This window comes from Pristiophorus japonicus, chromosome 7 (genome assembly GCF_044704955.1).
Source record: "Pristiophorus japonicus isolate sPriJap1 chromosome 7, sPriJap1.hap1, whole genome shotgun sequence".
NCBI lineage: Eukaryota > Metazoa > Chordata > Chondrichthyes > Pristiophoridae > Pristiophorus > Pristiophorus japonicus.
In genome coordinates, this window is record NC_091983.1 from 42,954,117 (window position 1) to 42,971,067 (window position 16,951).

At 44.5% G+C, this 16,951-nt stretch overlaps 1 protein-coding gene across 1 annotated transcript in view; it reads left to right on the top strand.

Annotated features, from left to right (window-relative positions):
- The window catches only part of LOC139266581 (uncharacterized), an 88,161-nt gene that overhangs the window by 1,169 nt on the left and 70,041 nt on the right, over positions 1-16,951 (top strand). Inside the window, exon 2 of the mRNA XM_070884176.1 lies at positions 7,594-7,734. Coding sequence (XP_070740277.1) covers positions 7,594-7,734 — 141 coding nt within the window. The remainder of the gene's footprint in view (positions 1-7,593; positions 7,735-16,951) is intronic.

Genomic DNA, 16,951 nt, shown 5'->3' on the forward strand with positions numbered 1-16,951 from the left:
GGACGAAAGACCTTGTATTGCTAGAGCACCTTTCGTGTCATCGAGATGTCTCAAGGACTCCACAGCCAATTTGTTCATTCAGGTCATCGACCAGGAATGTTAACTCCGTTTCTTTCTCCGCAGATGCTGCCAAACCCGCTGAGTACTTATAGCATTTTCTGTTTATAGTTCATTCATTTTGTAGTGTAGGCACAGGGCCAACCTCAGTAAATTTGTCAATGTTTAAGTTGTGATATATTTCTCCTCAATCCTTTGGGTTCTTTATAAACAGTTGTGTTGTGGCAATTCTAGAAGTGGGTATACTGTACATTAACTATATGCCTTTATGGGTGGAAATTTAGGGGCTTGCTTTCCCCCAGAAAATTGATTTTTTTTTAACACTTTGGTTGATGCACTTTTTCCAAGTATGTGTATATTATTTCATATGTGAGAATATACTAATGTAAGCTGGAGAGAGAGAACGAGTTTAAAGTTGAATTATGTATATTGTAGCATCCATTATTAACAACACAATGTATTTTTTTAAACTCTTATCTCTTGTAAAGACACAAACATTTCTGAGTCTGGGTTGCATTATTGACTGAGTACACAAATGCTAAATCTATTTGAATGATATTCTTTTGGTCGCTATTATAATTCAGGTATTGAACTATTTTAACACCTCCATTAAATTACCAAAGGAATGGTATCTAGACATTTTAAAATTTTGTAACACTGATGGAAGTCATTGAACCCATTTTATGTGCCTGCTCTCTGAAAGAACTTTCCACAGAGTCCCATTCCCTTGCCATTGCTCTTTCATCATGCCCTTTTATTTTGTTTTCCTTTTCAAATATATATCCACTTCCTCGTTAAAGCAATTATGAATTTGTTTCCTCGACTGTTTCTAAAAAAAACACTTTTTTTTAATGATTTACAATTTATGCCCTCTAGTTACCAACCAGTGAAATTTATTTTCCTAATTTACCTAATCATTTTGAGCTCCTCTATCAGATCTTGCCGTATAAATATTTAAAAGAAAAAAAAGCAGGGCAATGAAGAGCGAGTGGGACAATTGAATTAGTTTGGGATTACGATAGCAAAGAGCTGGCATAGATGCAATGAAGAGAATGGCCTGTGCTGTAAATATCTGTGGTGCGATGGAATATATATAAATGAGAATAGAAACATAGAAAATAGGTGCAGGAGTGGGCCATTTGGCCCTTCGAGACTGCACCACCATTCAATAAGATCATGGCTGATCATTCACCTCAGTACCCCTTTCCTGCTTTCTCTCAATACCTCATGATCCCTTCAGCCGTAAAGGCAATATCTAACTCTCTCTTGAATATATCTAATGAACTGGCATTAACAACTCTCTGTGGTAGAGAATTCCACAGGTTCACCACTCTCTGGGTGAAGAAGTTTCTCCTCTTCTCAGTCCTAAATGGCTTATCCCTTATCCTTAGACTGTGACCCCTGGTTCTAGACTCCCCCAACATCGGGAACATTCTTCCTGCATCTAACCTGTCCAGTCCCGTCAGAATTTTATATGTTTCTATGAGATCCCCTCTCATTCATCTAAACTCCAGTGAATACAGGCCCAGTCGATCCAGTCTCTCCTCATATGTCAGTCCTGCCATCCCGGGAATCAGTCTGGTGAAACTTCGCTGCACTCCCTCAACAGCAAGAACGTCCTTCCTCAGATTAGGAGACCAAAACTGAACACACTATTTCAGGTGAGGCCTCACCAAGGCCCTGTACAACTGCAGTAATACCTACCTGCTCCTATACTCAAATACCCTAGCTATGAAAGCCAACATGCCATTTGCCGCCTTCACTGCCTGCTGTACCTGCATGCCAACTTTCAATGACTGATGTATCGTGACTCCCAGGTCTTGTTGCACCTCCCCTTTTACCAATCTGCCGCCATTCAGATAATAAACTGCCTTCATGTTTTTGCCACCGAAGTGGATAACCTCACATTTATCCACATTATACTGCATCTGCCATGCATTTGCCCACTCGCCTAACCTGTCCATGTCACCCTGCAGCCTCTTGGCGTCCTCCTCACAGCTCACACCACCACCCAGCTTAGTGTCATCTGCAAACTTGGAGATATTACACTCAATTCCTTCATCTAAATCATTGATGTATATTGTAAATAGCTGGGGTCCCAGCACTGAGCCCTGCGGTACCCCACTAGTCACTGCCTGCCATTCTGAAAAGGACCTGTTTATCCCGACTCTCTGCTTCCTGTCTGCCAACCAGTTCTCTATCCACGTCAATACATTACCCCCAATACCATGTGCTTTAATTTTGCACACCAATCTCTTGTGTGGGACCTTGTCAAAAGCCTTTTGAAAGTCCAAATACACCACATCCACTGGTTCTCCTTTGTCCACTCTACTAGTTACATCCTTAAAAAATTCTAGATTTGTCAAGCATGATTTCCCTTTCATAAATCCATGCTGACTTGGACCGATCCTGTCACTGCTTTCCAAATGCACTGCTATTTCATCTTTAATAATTGATTCCAACATTTTCCCTACTACTGATGTCAGGTCAACCGGTCTATAATTCCCTGTTTTCTCTCCCTCCTTTTTTAAAAAGTGGTGTTACATTAGCTACCCTCCAGTTCATAGGAACTGATCCAGAGTCGATAGACTATTGGAAAATGACCACCAATGCATCCACTATTTCTAGGGCCACTTCCTTAAGTACTCTGGGATGCAGACGATCAGGCCCTGGGGATTTATCGGCCTTCAATCCCATCAATTTCCCGAACACAATTTCCTGACTAATAAGCATTTCCTTCAGTTCCTCCTTCTCACTCGACATGGATTCATGAAGGGTAAATCATGTTTTTAACTAATTTACTGTAATTCTTTGAGAATATAACGAGCACTGTTCTTTGGCGTACACAGCTTTTTTTTGCAGCAGACAATAATCTGCAAACTTGGCCAAAGTTTCTGCGTCGTTCTAAAGTAAGTATGTCCGATTTTTTTTCACGTCACTGGGGGTGGAACCTGCCTTGTGCGCTACTTCTGGCTATTTAAGCGAGTTTGGCCAAGTACGATTTTTTTTCTAAAACGCGCACTGCACCCTTGTGAAAAACCTTCCCTACACTTAAGGAAATTGGCGCAGAGAAGATAAAATCGGCGGAGAGAAGACTCCATTTTTCAGCAGTGCTGAAGGCAGGGCAGGTAGGTGGCGGGGTGGGTCATTTTGGCCTGGGATTGCAGCAGGCCAGTGTGGAGTCCTTTCGGCCCGGGATAGGTATGGGCCGGCCCACTGCCATCCTGAGTCGAAAGGACTCCACACAGGCTTGCACCTATCCCGGGCCGAAAGGACCCGCTGCTATCCCAGGCCGAATGGACTCTGCACCGGCCCACATTACCTCTTTGGCTGAGATTAACTATCTAACCTGGTCAAGGCAGTGGAGAATGGATGGTGTTTGTGCATTCATACTAACTGATCCAGAGCCTTACGAAGAGGAGGAGAGAAAATAAGGAGGGACGGGCGGGGGGGGGCGGGGGTGGGTGGTGGGTGGCGGGGTGGGGGAAAGAAAGAGAAGTTTACGTGTTACGAATCCTGTGGGTTGCTCATGGTAAGTCAGATAATATACGGGTGGGCCGCTACGGTGTTTTTTCGGCTCGGGGTGGCAGCGGCTTCAGTTTCCAACCTCAGCCCTTCTGAGCGTCCCTTGTTACCCGAGCAACATCAATTTTAGGTGCAGGCCTTAAGCTCCACCCACAAAGCTTAAGGCCAATCTGCGCTGCTCCAAATTCAAAGTTAATTACGGCGAAACTTGGATTTTGTTTTTGCCGCATTTGGGCCACTAAAAAATCGGACGTACCTCTTCTGGAATTTTTTGAGGATGTTCCCAGTAGAGTGGACAAGGGAGAACCAGTTGATGTGGTATATTTGGACTTTCAGAAGGCTTTTGACAAGGTCCCACACAAGAGATTAATGTGCAAAGTTAAAGCACATGGGATTGGGGGTAGTGTGCTGACGTGGATTGAGAACTGGTTGGCAGACAGGAAGCAAAGAGTAGGAGTAAATGGGTACTTTTCAGAATGGCAGGCAGTTACTAGTGGGGTACCGCAAGGTTCCGTGCTGGGGCCCCAGCTGTTTACATTGTACATTAATGATTTAGACGAGGGGATTAAATGTAGTATCTCCAAATTTGCGGATGACACTAAGTTGGGTGGCAGTGTGAGCTGCGAGGAGAATGCTATGAGGCTGCAGAGTGACTTGGATAGGTTAGGTGAGTGGGCAAATGCATGGCAGATGAAGTATAATATGGATAAATGTGAGGTTATCCACTTTGGTGGTAAAAACAGAGAGACAGACTATTATCTGAATGGTGACAGATTAGGAAAAAGGGAGGTGCAACAAGACCTGGGTGTCATGGTACATCAGTCATTGAAGGTTGGCATGCAGGTACAGCAGGCGGTTAAGAAAGCAAATGGCATGTTGGCCTTCATAGCGAGGGGATTTGAGTACAGGGGCAGGGAGGTGTTGTTACAGTTGTACAGGGCCTTGATGAGGCCACACCTGGAGTGTTGTGTACAGTTTTGGTCTCCTAACTTGAGGAAGGACATTCTTGCTATTGAGGGAGTGCAGCGAAGGTTCACCAGACTGATTCCCGGGATGGCAGGACTGACATATCAAGAAAGACTGGATCAACTGGGCTTGTATTCACTGGAGTTCAGAAGAATGAGAGGGGATCTCATAGAAACGTTTAAAATTCTGACGGGTTTAGACAGGTTAGATGCAGGAAGAATGTTCCCAATGTTGGGGAAGTCCAGAACCAGGGGTCACAGTCTAAGGATAAGAGGTAAGCCATTTAGGACCGAGATGAGGAGAAACTTCTTCACCCAGAGAGTGGTGAACCTGTGGAATTCTCTACCACAGAAAGTTGTTGAGGCCAATTCACTAAATATATTCAAAAAGGAGTTAGATGTAGTCCTTACTATTAGGGGGATCAAGGGTTATGGCGAGAAAGCAGGAATGGGGTACTGAAGTTGCATGTTCAGCCATGAACTCATTGAATGGCGGTGCAGGCTCGAAGGGCCGAATGGCCTACTCCTGCACCTATTTTCTATGTTTCTATGGTGGATAAAGGTGTACTGATGGATGTGGTGTATTTAGATTTCCAAAAGGCATTCGATAAGGTGCCACACAAAAGGTTACTGCAGAGGATAAAGGTACGCGGAGTCAGAGGAAATGTATTGGCATGGATAGAGAATTGGCTGGCTAACAGAAAGCAGAAAGCAGAGAGTCGGGTTGGAAATCGATGGTTAGTGGTGTGCCACAGGAATCGGTGCTGGGACTACAACTGTTTACAATATACATAGATGACCTGGAAGAGGGGACAGAGTGTAGTGTAACAAAATTTGCAGATGACACAAAGGTTAGTGGGAAAGCGGATTATGTAGAGGACACAGAGAGGCTGCAAAGAGATTTCGATAGGTTAAGCGACTGGGCTAAGGTTTGGCAGATGGAATACAATGTCAGAAAATGTGAGGTCATCCACCTTGGGGGGAAAAAAAAACAGTAAAAGGGAATATTATTTGAATGGGGAGAAATTACAACATGCTGCGGTGCAGAGGGACCTGGGGGTCCTTGTGCATGAATCCCAAAAAGTTAGTTTGCAGGTGCAGCAGGTAATCAGGAAGGCGAATGGAATGTTGGCCTTCATTGCGAGAGGGATGGAGTACAAAAGCAGGGAGGTCCTGCTGCAACTGTACAAGGTATTGGTGAGGCCGCACCTGGAGTACTGCGTGCAGTTTTGGTCACTTTGCTTAAGGAAGGATATACTAGCTTTGGAGGGGGTACAGAGACGATTCACTAGGCTAATTCCGGAGATGAGGGTGTTGCCTTATGATGATAGATTGAGTAGACTGGGTCTTTACTCGTTCGAGTTCAGAAGGATGAGGTGTGATCTTATAGAAACATTTAAAATAATGAAAGGGATAGACAAGATGGAGGCAGAGAGGTTGGGGAGACTAGAACTAGGGGGCACAGCCTCAAAATACAGGGGAGCCAATTTAAAACCAAGTTGAGAAGGAATTTCTTCTCCCAGAGGGTTGTGAATCTGTGGAATTCTCTGCCCAGGGAAGCAGTTGAGGCTAGCTCATTGAATGTATTCAAATCACAGATAGATAGATTTTTAACCAATAAGGGAATTGAGGGTTATGGGGAGCGGGCGGGTAAGTGGAGCTGAGTTCACGGCCAGAGTGGCGGAGCAGGCTCGAGGGGCTAGATGGCCTATTCCTGTTCCAAATTCTTATGTTCTTATGACCCTCGGTCCCCTAGTATTTCTGGAAGGTTATTTGTGCTTATAATATAATGGGGATAAGGTATGAATGAAAATCTAGTGTACAATATGTATGTGGAAGGTAAGTTGATGAAGCTAAGCTATGTTTAATCTTCAGTAATAGATTAGCCTCCAAAATATCATGAGTAGACTCAGTACACCAAGTATAGACTTGACTACAAGCTGACAAAAAGTGAGCATACTTTTGCTTCTGAAGTAAAATGTGGATATACTCAGTATTCACTTCACTGCACCACTGTTTTATCAGTCTACTTCCATGCAGCTTGTCCTTCACACTTTCTCTTTCCTTGAAATCTTAATTTTCTCATTTCCCCCCTTGTGTTTTGCCCCCTTGTTCATTTATCATTCCTATTTCCTTGTTATGGTTACTGTCAACTGAAGGACAGTTTTTTTTTCTGGTAATAGTTGTTTAACCCATTAAGCCTGCTACTTCTACAGACCACATACAGTCTATTCCTTCATTAACCATCCTTGCCTCATTTAATTATCTGACAGACTATACAGTATCTACTTTCTGAACTCCAAATAGGTCAAGTAAATCTGTCACAAAAGTCATCACCTCTCTCTTATTTAATATTGATTTATTGTTTCCTAAGGATTTCATTTTATTTTGCTATAGCAGTCATTGAGTTCAATAGAGCATTTAATGTTCTCTCCTATCTCTATTTCATTCAGCCTCTTCTAGCTTGATAATTATTCACTTCTTTTCATAGAAGAAATGATTCAATATTGCATGAACTGTAATGAGCAAATAGGAACTGTTGGTCAATTTCTTCAAAAGCAAACTTGATGCTGGCTTAGTTTTATGGGACTTATGGATTGCTGTAGAAGGGGAATGGTTTCAGAGTTCTTTTATCAGTACTGCCATTGAACCTCTCATGGATAATAGATGCAAAGGTGAAACATATTCAAGTGTGCACTCCAGGCCTGAGCTTAGGAGGTCCAATAGACCCTTTGGTAGCTTGTAAAATTTAGCTTGACACTGCACTGGAGTTGCATCTTGAGAAGCCTTTTTAGAACAATCCCACTTGGCTTTCATCTCTAATCTATTTTTGCTTGGTTCTGACACCCAACTGTTTAAGACCTTGGGATGCGTTGCTATGTAGAAAATGCTCTTTTATGTCTAGGTTTGCTTTGTGTAGTAGTTAGCATTTGGATTGGCTTAGAGGCTGATCCAAGGGCTTCCAAACTGAAAAGGTTAGCTTCTGATCTGAATAAATGTGCATGTCACACTGTGCTTAATCATTGTAACTTTTTTTCCCCTGCAGCATTTAAACAAAAGGTGTTAAAGAAATTATATTCTTCACCATCTCTTGAAGCAAAGATACATGAATCTCCTACAGAAAAATCAAGAGCCAAACAAGAACCGAGGGAAGAGGAAAGAAACCAAATCAATGGTGACTCAATAGGTAACTGATGTAAAATATATTGGCACTGCAACAAATTAACTATAATAGATCCTTTTGTTTACAGTACTATGAATGTATTTTGTCATTCTACTACTAAGGTTGACTTGACAGCATTGCTGAGACACCACGATCCCTCATATGCAAGCTATTGTGGCCCCAACAGTCTTGCAATTCAATTGTATAGATGCCACCAAGTATAGTACATCCATCTTGATAGAAATATTGATTATTTTTTTCATCCGCTTTAGAGAAATAGTGGTGCACAAAACTTCACTGTCATCAAGACAAGCATTCAAGAAATGTATATAGGTAGGCTCGCTGTTTAGACTTTTATCATGGTTAATGTTTTAATATTGGATATAGTATTCGATAAAGTTTGGAAGTGTTACAATAGTGATCTCTATTGTGCAAATCTTGCTGGATTTAGGATTTTTTGGATGGTTTGCACAGCTACATTAATCACACTTGCAGGAAATGTCTCAAGCTTCATTCGCTCAAGCTTAAAGATACATTTGGGGAGTGGGAATGGTTTCTGGAGCAAACGTTCCAAGAAATAATACCAGATTGACAGTAATAGAGGATAAAAATTGAAAGCATGTCGTCATCTGTTGAGATCAGAAAAGGGATAAGAAGGAAGTGCAAGTGGCTCTGACTATCATTTTCCAATCCTCTCTGGCTACAGGCATGGTGCCAGAGGACTGCTAACTTTGTACCGCTTTTTAAAAAGGGCGAAAGGGATAGACTGAGTAATTACAGGCCAGTCAGCCTAATCTCAGTGCTGGGCAAATTATTGGAAAAAATTCTGAAAGATAGTTTTAATCGTCATTTAGAAAGGCATGGATTAATCAAGGACAGTTGTCATGGAAATTCATGTCTGTCTAACTTGATTGAATTTTTTTGAGGAGGTAATGAGGAAGGTCGATGAGGGTAGTGGATTTTAACAAGGCTTTTGGCAAGATCCCACATAGCAGACTGGTCAGAAAAGTAAACGCCCATGGGATCCCAAGGAAAAGTGGCAAGTTGGATCCAAAATTGGCTCAGTGGCAGGAAACAAAGGATAATGATTGGGTGTTTATGTGACTGGAAGGCTGTTTCCAGTGGGACTCCGCATGGCTCGTTACCAGGTCTCTTGCTTTTTGTGGTATACCTCAGTAATTTACATAAGAATATAAGAAATAGGAACAGGAGTAGGCCAAACGGCCCCTCGAGCCTGCTCCGCCATTCAATAAGATCATGGCTGATCTGATCATGGATTCAACTCCACTTCCCCGCCCGCTCCCCATAATCCCTTATCCCCATATTGTTTAAGAAACACTCTATTTCTGTCTTAAATTTATTCAATATCCCAGCTTCCACAGCTCTCTGAAGCAGCGAATTCCACAGATTTACAACTCGGAGAAGAAATTTCTCCTCAGCTCTGTTTTAAGTGGGCGACCCCTTATTCTAAGATCATGCCCTCTAGTTCTAGTCTCCCCCATCAGTGGAAACATCCTCTCTGCATCCACCTTGTCAAGCCCCCTCATAATCCTATTTCGATAAGATCACCTCTCATTCTTCTGAATTCCAATGAGCAGAGGCCCAATCTATTCCACCTTTCCTCGTAAGTCAACCCCCTCATCCCCGGAATCAGCCTAGTGAACCTTCTCTGCACTGCCTCCAAAGTAAATATATCCTTTCGTAACTATGGAAACCAAAACTGCACGCAGTATTCCAGGTGTGGCCTCATCAATACCTTATATAGCTGTAGCAAGACTTCCCGGCTTTTATACTCCATCCCCTTTGCAGTAAAGGCCAAGAGACCATTGGCCTTGCTGATTACTTGCTGTATCTGCATAATATCCTTTTGTGTTTCATGCACAAGTACCCCCAGGTCCCACTGTACTGCGGCACTTTGCAATCTTTCTTCATTTAAATAATAACTTGCTCTTTGATTTTTTTTCTGACAAAGTGCATGACCTCACACTTTCCGACATTATAATCCATCTGCCAAATTTTTGCCCACTCACTTAGCTTGTCTACATCCTTTTGCAGATTTTCAATGTAGACTGCAATGTAGGGGGCATAATTAAGAAGTTTGCACATGTTACAAAAATTGGCTGTGTGGTTGATAGTGAGAAAGAAAGCTGTAAACTGCAGGAAGATATCAATGGACTGATCAGGTGAGAAGAAAAGTGACAAGTGGAATTTAATCCAGAGAAGTGTGAGGTAAAGCAGGAGGGCTAACCGGGCAAGGGAATACACAATAAATAGTAGAATACTGAGAAGTATAGAGGAACAGAGAGACCTTGGAGTGCATGGCCACAGATTCCTGAAGGTAACAGAACAGGTAGATAAGGCATATAGGATATCTTCCTTTATTAGCCGATGCATAGAATACAAGAGCAGGGAGGTTATGCTAGAACTGTATAAAACACAAGTTAGGCACAGCTGGAGTACTGCTTACAGGTCTGGTCACCACACTATAGGAAAGTTGTGATTGCATAAAATAGGAGACAGAGGAGATTTACGAAGATGTTGCCAGGACTGGAGAATTTTAGCTATGAGGAAAGATCGGATTGGCTGGATTAGTTTTCTTTGGCGCAGAGGAGGCTGAGGGGAAGATTTAATTGAGGTGTTTTGAATTTTGAGGGGCCTAGATAGAGTGGATAGGAAGGACCTATTTTCTTTAGCAGAGAGGTCAATGACCAGGAGGCATAGATTTAAAAGCAATCTGGAACTCACTGCCTGAAAGGGTGTCCAGGTAGAAACCCTCATCGTATGAAGTGTCTTAACCTACAAGGCTACAGACCAAGAGCTGGAATGTGGGATTAGGCTGGATGGCTCTTTTTCAGCTGGCATGGACACAATGGGCCAAATGGTCTCCTTCTGTGCCATAAACTTCTAAGTATTATATATTTATTCCAATGACAACAATTTGTAGGTAGCCACAAGCAAGACCATGGTACTGTATAAAAACTGGTTGCTCAAGAGGGAGAAATCCAGGGACACAGTGATAGTAGAGAATTCAATAGTGAGAGGACTGGATGGTCACTTCTTCTGTAACCATAAATGTGAGCCCAGAATGGTCTGTTGCCTTCTAAGTATCTATGTATACAGAACTGAGTGGGTGCAGAAGCTTTTAGAGAAGGTGGGAGATAAGCCAGAAGTCATAGTTCATATCAAAACTAACAGTGTAGGAAAGACTAGGATCCTGAAAAGATACTTCCCGAAATTAGGTGATGGATTAAGTAGCAGGATATGAAATGTTGTAATGTTAGGATTAGTTTCAGTGCCACATGCTGACCAGTATAGGACTAGCCAGATTAGTAAGGTAAATGTGCAGCTAGAAGCAAATTATAGGAGGGAAGGGCTCAGATTTCTGCAGCATTGTGACCAATATAGCTGAACAGAGCTAAGACCAGAATCCTTGCAGAGAAGTTAACTAGAGGAGAGTTTACATTGGGAAGGTGAACCATAAGAAAGCAGAGTTGGCAGCCTGGAAGAGAAAGTAAGTTTTAGGTGCATAAATAATGAGGAGACAGAACAGTTGAAAGACACTAAACAGGACAAGAATGTAAAAAGAAGAAATTGGGATGTGCCATAGGGAGTTCACATTAAATGCAAAAAGAGTACAAAAAACAACATCGGGGAACTTGAGTCATTTATTGAAATAGAAAATTATGGCCTAACAGTAACTGGTTTGTGATTGTAACTGGTCAGGATTGGCAATAAAATATTCCTAGGTGTAAAATCTTCCAAAGGAATAGAGTAAAAAGAAAGTGATATGTGGTAATGCTATTAAGAACGTAAGAATCAGGAGCAGGAGTAGGCCATTTGGCCCCTCGAGCCTGTTCCGCCATTCAATAAGGCTGATCTTCCACCTCAACTCCACGTTCCTGCACTGTCCCCATATCCCTTGATTCCCTTAATATCCAAAAATCTAGCGATCTCTGTTTTGAATATACTCAAAGACTGAGCCTCCACAATCCTCTGGGGGAGAGAATTCCAAAGATTAAGTAGAAAAATATGGAACTAGTGCGTTAGAATTTAAATAAAGGAACAGTCCAAGTTGAATCCCTTTGACATTTTACTATTCCTCAGGTCAATTCAGTCACATTACTTGAAGCATATAATAGACCACTCAACAGTGGAAAGAAAATTGAGGATGACATTTGTAAACAAATTAGCTCACTATATATAAATATTATAATTGTCAAATTTTAATGATCCAAGAATTGACAGGGTCAAGTAAAATGTTTATGGTGAACAAGGCTAGGTGTTTGATTTTTTGCAGTACCTTCAGGACTCTTTTCTCAGTCAATATGTTGTTGCTCTAAAAAAGAAAGAAGCAATACTTGACCTGATACCAGTAGACTATTTAAAAGTAGGGAATAATTTGGAAACCGGTGATCACAATATAATTAGGTTCAGCATTGGAACAGAAAAGGACAAGGGAACTTACAGGAAAAATAGAATTTTGCTTTTAAAAAAACATTATAGTGAGATATGGGACTTTGCCTAGATTAAATAGAAGGTAAAATTGGGAAATAGAACCATAGATCATCAATTGTAAATATTTATACGGACAGTGACAATGATAGAAATCAAATACATTCAATGAAAGTAGAAATTTGATTTGGCTGGAAAACGGCCGGTGCCACTGAAGACCGAGGTTAACGGCCGGCCCAAAAAGAGCACAGGCAGCATCAGTATATTGGTGCTGCCTGTTGATTTACATGCGCGGACGCAGAATCTTTTGTGCAACGTGCTCTTTCTGGCGGTAACCTTAGCGGGAGGTCGAAGGTCGCATCTAAAGGATTGGTGTGGCGTTCTCAGACAATGTGCTGTTTTTGGATCATTTGGTAACGCCTCCTGGGTTTTGGTGGGTCAGGAGGTATAGAGTCTGCTGATGGCCCATGTAGGGTTGGAGCAGTATCCATTCTGGCACATTAGGAGGCATTTGTTTGTCCACGGCCTCCCCTCTTGCTTCCTTGGACATTTGTCTGGGTCTTGCGTGGGATCCACAAATGGGTCCAGACTGCCTGGTACTCTCACCTTCGTTGGCTGTCATAGATCCACAGATGTTTCACCCAGATGTTTGCTGTGTGGAGGTTTGTGCTCCACCATGGTGCTGGAGGGGGATGAGGATGCACTGTCTTGCAGCTAGCAGTGACCGTGCACTAACCTGCGTATCACATAGGGAATTCACTCCCTGGTTAAGTGGCTCTTAAAGCACAGGCTCAGATCTGGAAGGACTGTGACTGGAATCCCCACATAAAGACTGTGGCATAGATGTCGTTAAGCCATTGCATGAGAAATCAATTGAACTAATTTTTTTTTAAGGGAAATACAAACCTCTTGGTCAGGAGTTTACTGGTGTAAATCGTGCAGAAGAGAGTTCAATTACATTTTTAACAGCAGACTTTTGAAGAACTCTTGGTGAGGGTATGGTGTTGAGCCTTTTTAAAATCAAACATCCAAACTTTACATTTTATTTTATCAGTTCCTAAACTAGAAAACCCAATGTATAAAATTTAAGGAAATGCAGATTTGATTTTTTTTCCTGAGATTATTACAACTATAATACCATATAGTTTAAAGTATTTACCACCTGTAATATTTGACTGACCGGGGGGGAGATTTGATGCATCTCATTGGAAGCAGTTTTCACTCCAATGACATCATTTGAGCTCTCTATAGTTTCCAGTAATCTCAGCAGCTGTTTACTGTACGGGTTACAGCTCACTGCCGCTTTCTCCCAGCTCTACGCACTGTCAACTGCTGCACGCACAGATGTGCTTTGGAGAGGGCGTAAGAGGAGCGGTGAGCTCCAAAATGAATGAGCGTGCGTCAGTTCGCCGTCACACGTAATTGAAATTCTTACAGCAATGCCTCCTAATATGGCAGCCAGCGTATTCCACGGCGGAAGCGAGGCAGCTGCCATTTTTCTACAAAACCGGACTTAACGGCCAGCGTTACAGCATCGGATTTCTAGCCTGGAGAGTTTTAAAGGTTGAGTGCCATAGAAAAATCAGGACACTAGATCAAATTTGAAACTTTAAAGAAAAGTTTTCTTTAAAGCCGGGGGCCGCTCAGCCCACTGGGCGAGGCTGCCAGGCTGCTCCTTCCGCTCCCTGGCCTGCTCCGATGGTGCTCGCAGGCCGGGGGACGCTCAATCTGCTGGGCTAGGCTGCCACACTGCTCCTTTCGCTCCCTGGCCTGCTCCGATGGTGCTCACAGGCCGGGGGGGGGGGTGCTCAGCCTGCTGGACAAGGCCGCCACGCTGCTCCTTCAGCACGTGCTGGAGCAGGAAAGCAACGGCAGTGAAGAGGGACATCACCAAGATCCAGGTCGGTGATTGGAACGTGGGCAAATACAGCAGGAGCGGCGAGGTTAAGGCGAAGAAGCGGCAAGAGATTGTAGAGGGACATGATCGGGGCCCAGGAGAGGCATGAGTTTGGGGCCCAGAAGAGCCAAGGGCCCAGGGGCAGCATGGGCCCGTCCACACTGCGATATGTGTGCGCACTAGGTCCATGCAGCAGAGCTGGTCTACAGTCGTCTTAGTTAATCCTTGCTACTGGACCAAGACTCTGTCAAGCCCGTGTGGTGGTTGATGTGCAACAGTCACCACACGTTAAAAAAAATCCACGCACAGGCATCTTCCACCCTTCAAAATTTAGTTCAGGACCTGGAATTTTAGGTCGTTCATTGAAATCCCTGTGAACTTTTTGACGTGGAAGCAAAGCATCCTTGATTCGAGGAACTGCCTATGATTAATAATGCTACTCCAGCTTAAGGTAGATTAAACATCGAGATCTGATCGTTTGCATCTTTGAGAATCTTGAGTGGAAAGAAAACATGTGTCCAAGGACTGAAGCAGCAAATGTGACTTCCCTCCAAAAAATAGAGTTTGGGACAAGCCAGTTAGTCTGTCTTCAGTTGTTAGTAAACTACTTTCAGCCATAATACAGCATGAAGTTGCAAAGTACTTGGATTATCGAAGTTAATCCAGACCTGTCAGAATTGATTTCTAAAGGGCCAACCATGCTTGACTAACCTTATAGAAATCTGAATAACTAATGGATTAGTAAATGAAATGAAATGGCTGTGGTTTATGACTTTCAAAATTTTAAATGATATCCCATGAGATTTTCGGCAAAGATAATGGGCAGATTTTGCGGCAGCCATCATACTGCCGTTGAAATTGAGCGCAAGTGGAATTGCGCGTGCGCTAATTACTCATTGCTGGCTCAGAGTTGGGCTAATTGCCCACCAACTGTTCAGCAATTACAGATGAAAATGTTACGGTTACTGAAAGCAGACGTAGGAGCCTGTTTCACTGTGAAAGGAACCCGAAGGACCTTGCAGGCATTTTCTGCCTTGGTTCCTGACAACGGGTGCACTTTGAAAGTGCCGAAAAAGTTTGCAATAATTTTTTTACATTATTAAAAACATAAGAAATAGGAGCAGGAGTAGGCCATTTGGCCCCTTGAGCCTGCTCTGCCATTCAATAAGATCATGGCTGATCTGATCTTGGGCTCAGTTCCACTTCCCTGCCCGCTCCCCATAACCCTGCACTCCATTATCGCTCAAAAATCTATCTCCACCTTAAATATATTCAGTGACCCAGCCTCCACAGCTCTCTAGGGCAGAGAATTCCACAGATTTACAACCCTCAGAAGAAATTCCTCCTCCTCTCAGTTCTAAATGGGCAACACTTTGGACCCAAGTTTCCACACGATAGAAAACGGGCGCCCCTCCGAGCTGGGTGCCCGTTTTTCGCGCCACAAAGTGCACCTAAAAAAACACTCCGTATTCTCCACCTCCCTGCAGGTCCTCTGGCCCTCGGCGCGGCGCAGCAGGAGCTGTAGGGGGCGGAGCTAGGATCCTGCGCCGAAAACAGTGCCGGGAGCTCTGCACATGCGCGCTACAGTGGGCACGCAAATGCAGTAGCTCCAGGCGCCCGAAACTGTGTGGGAGGGGCCCGAAGCACGCAGCCCCTAGCCCTGGCCGAATGGCCTCACTGGGGCTGCGTGAATAAGGCTCCTCCCACGGCCAGCTCCTGCTTCCTGCCGACTCCCGCTCCTGCTTCCCCCCCCCCCCCCTCCGGACCCGACCTAGAACTCTGTACTGTTTCTTTTTAAGTTGCCACTTCATGGTGGGAGACACTTCAGTCACATAGACCTCGTCAAAATGGGGACTGATGGTTTTAGTAACCTCTACGTCTCCAGCTCCGAGATCAAGCACCCTGCCCGTCCTCCAGTGCGTCCCCACCCTGAGCAGCTGAAGGAACTGCTCCTCAGAGAAGACGAGCTGCCGCTCCTGCTTCCCCCCGCCCCCCCCGACAGGACCCGACTCGACCCCGCCTGCCGCTCCTGCTTCCGCCCCCCCCCCCCGCCGACCGGACCCGACTCGCCCCGCCTGTCGCTGCCGCTCCTGCTTCCCCGCTGCTCCTGCTTCCGCCCCCCCCCCCCCCCCCCCCCCACAACCGGACCAGACCCGACTCGACCCGTCTGACGCTCCCGCTCCCACCCGACTCGACCCGACTCTACTCTCGCCCCCGGACTGGATCCCTCTCCCTGACCTGACCTCCCTCCTCTCTCTCTCCCTCCCCCTCCCCCTCCCCCTCCCTCTCTCCTTCCCTCTCCACCTCCCTCTCTCTTTCCCTCTCCCCCTCCCTCTCTCCTTCCTTCCCTCTCCCTCCCTCCCCCTCCCTCTCTCCCTCCCTCCCCCTCCCTCTCTCTCTCCCTCCCTCCCCCTCTCTCTCTCCCTCCCTCCCCCTCTCTCCCCCTCTCTCCCCCCTCCCCCTCCCTCTCTCCCTTCCTCCCCCCCCCTCTCTCCCTTCCTCCCCCTCCCTCCCCCGCTGACCCGAACCGAACCTCACTCCCCGACCCGACCCAACGCCATCTACCTCTGGTGCTAGGGACGGGCCCTGCCCGTAATTTCGGGCCCGGCCCATTCAGCCTTCGGTCCCGACGACAAACCGATTCCTAAAGGCCTGCCTGAAGAACTTTCACACAGGTAGGAACATTGTTTATTTAATCTTTTCTTTGCTTATAAATGTTTATTCAGGTTGGATTTATTTGTATAATATTTGTATAAGTATAACTAAGGATTTATTGTAGAATTTAATGACTTCCCTTCCCCCTCCCCCCCCCTCGTTCCCTATGCCTAATTTGTAACCTGGGCCTGATTTTTTAATGTGCAGAACAGGTTTTTTCAGTTCTACAAAAATCTT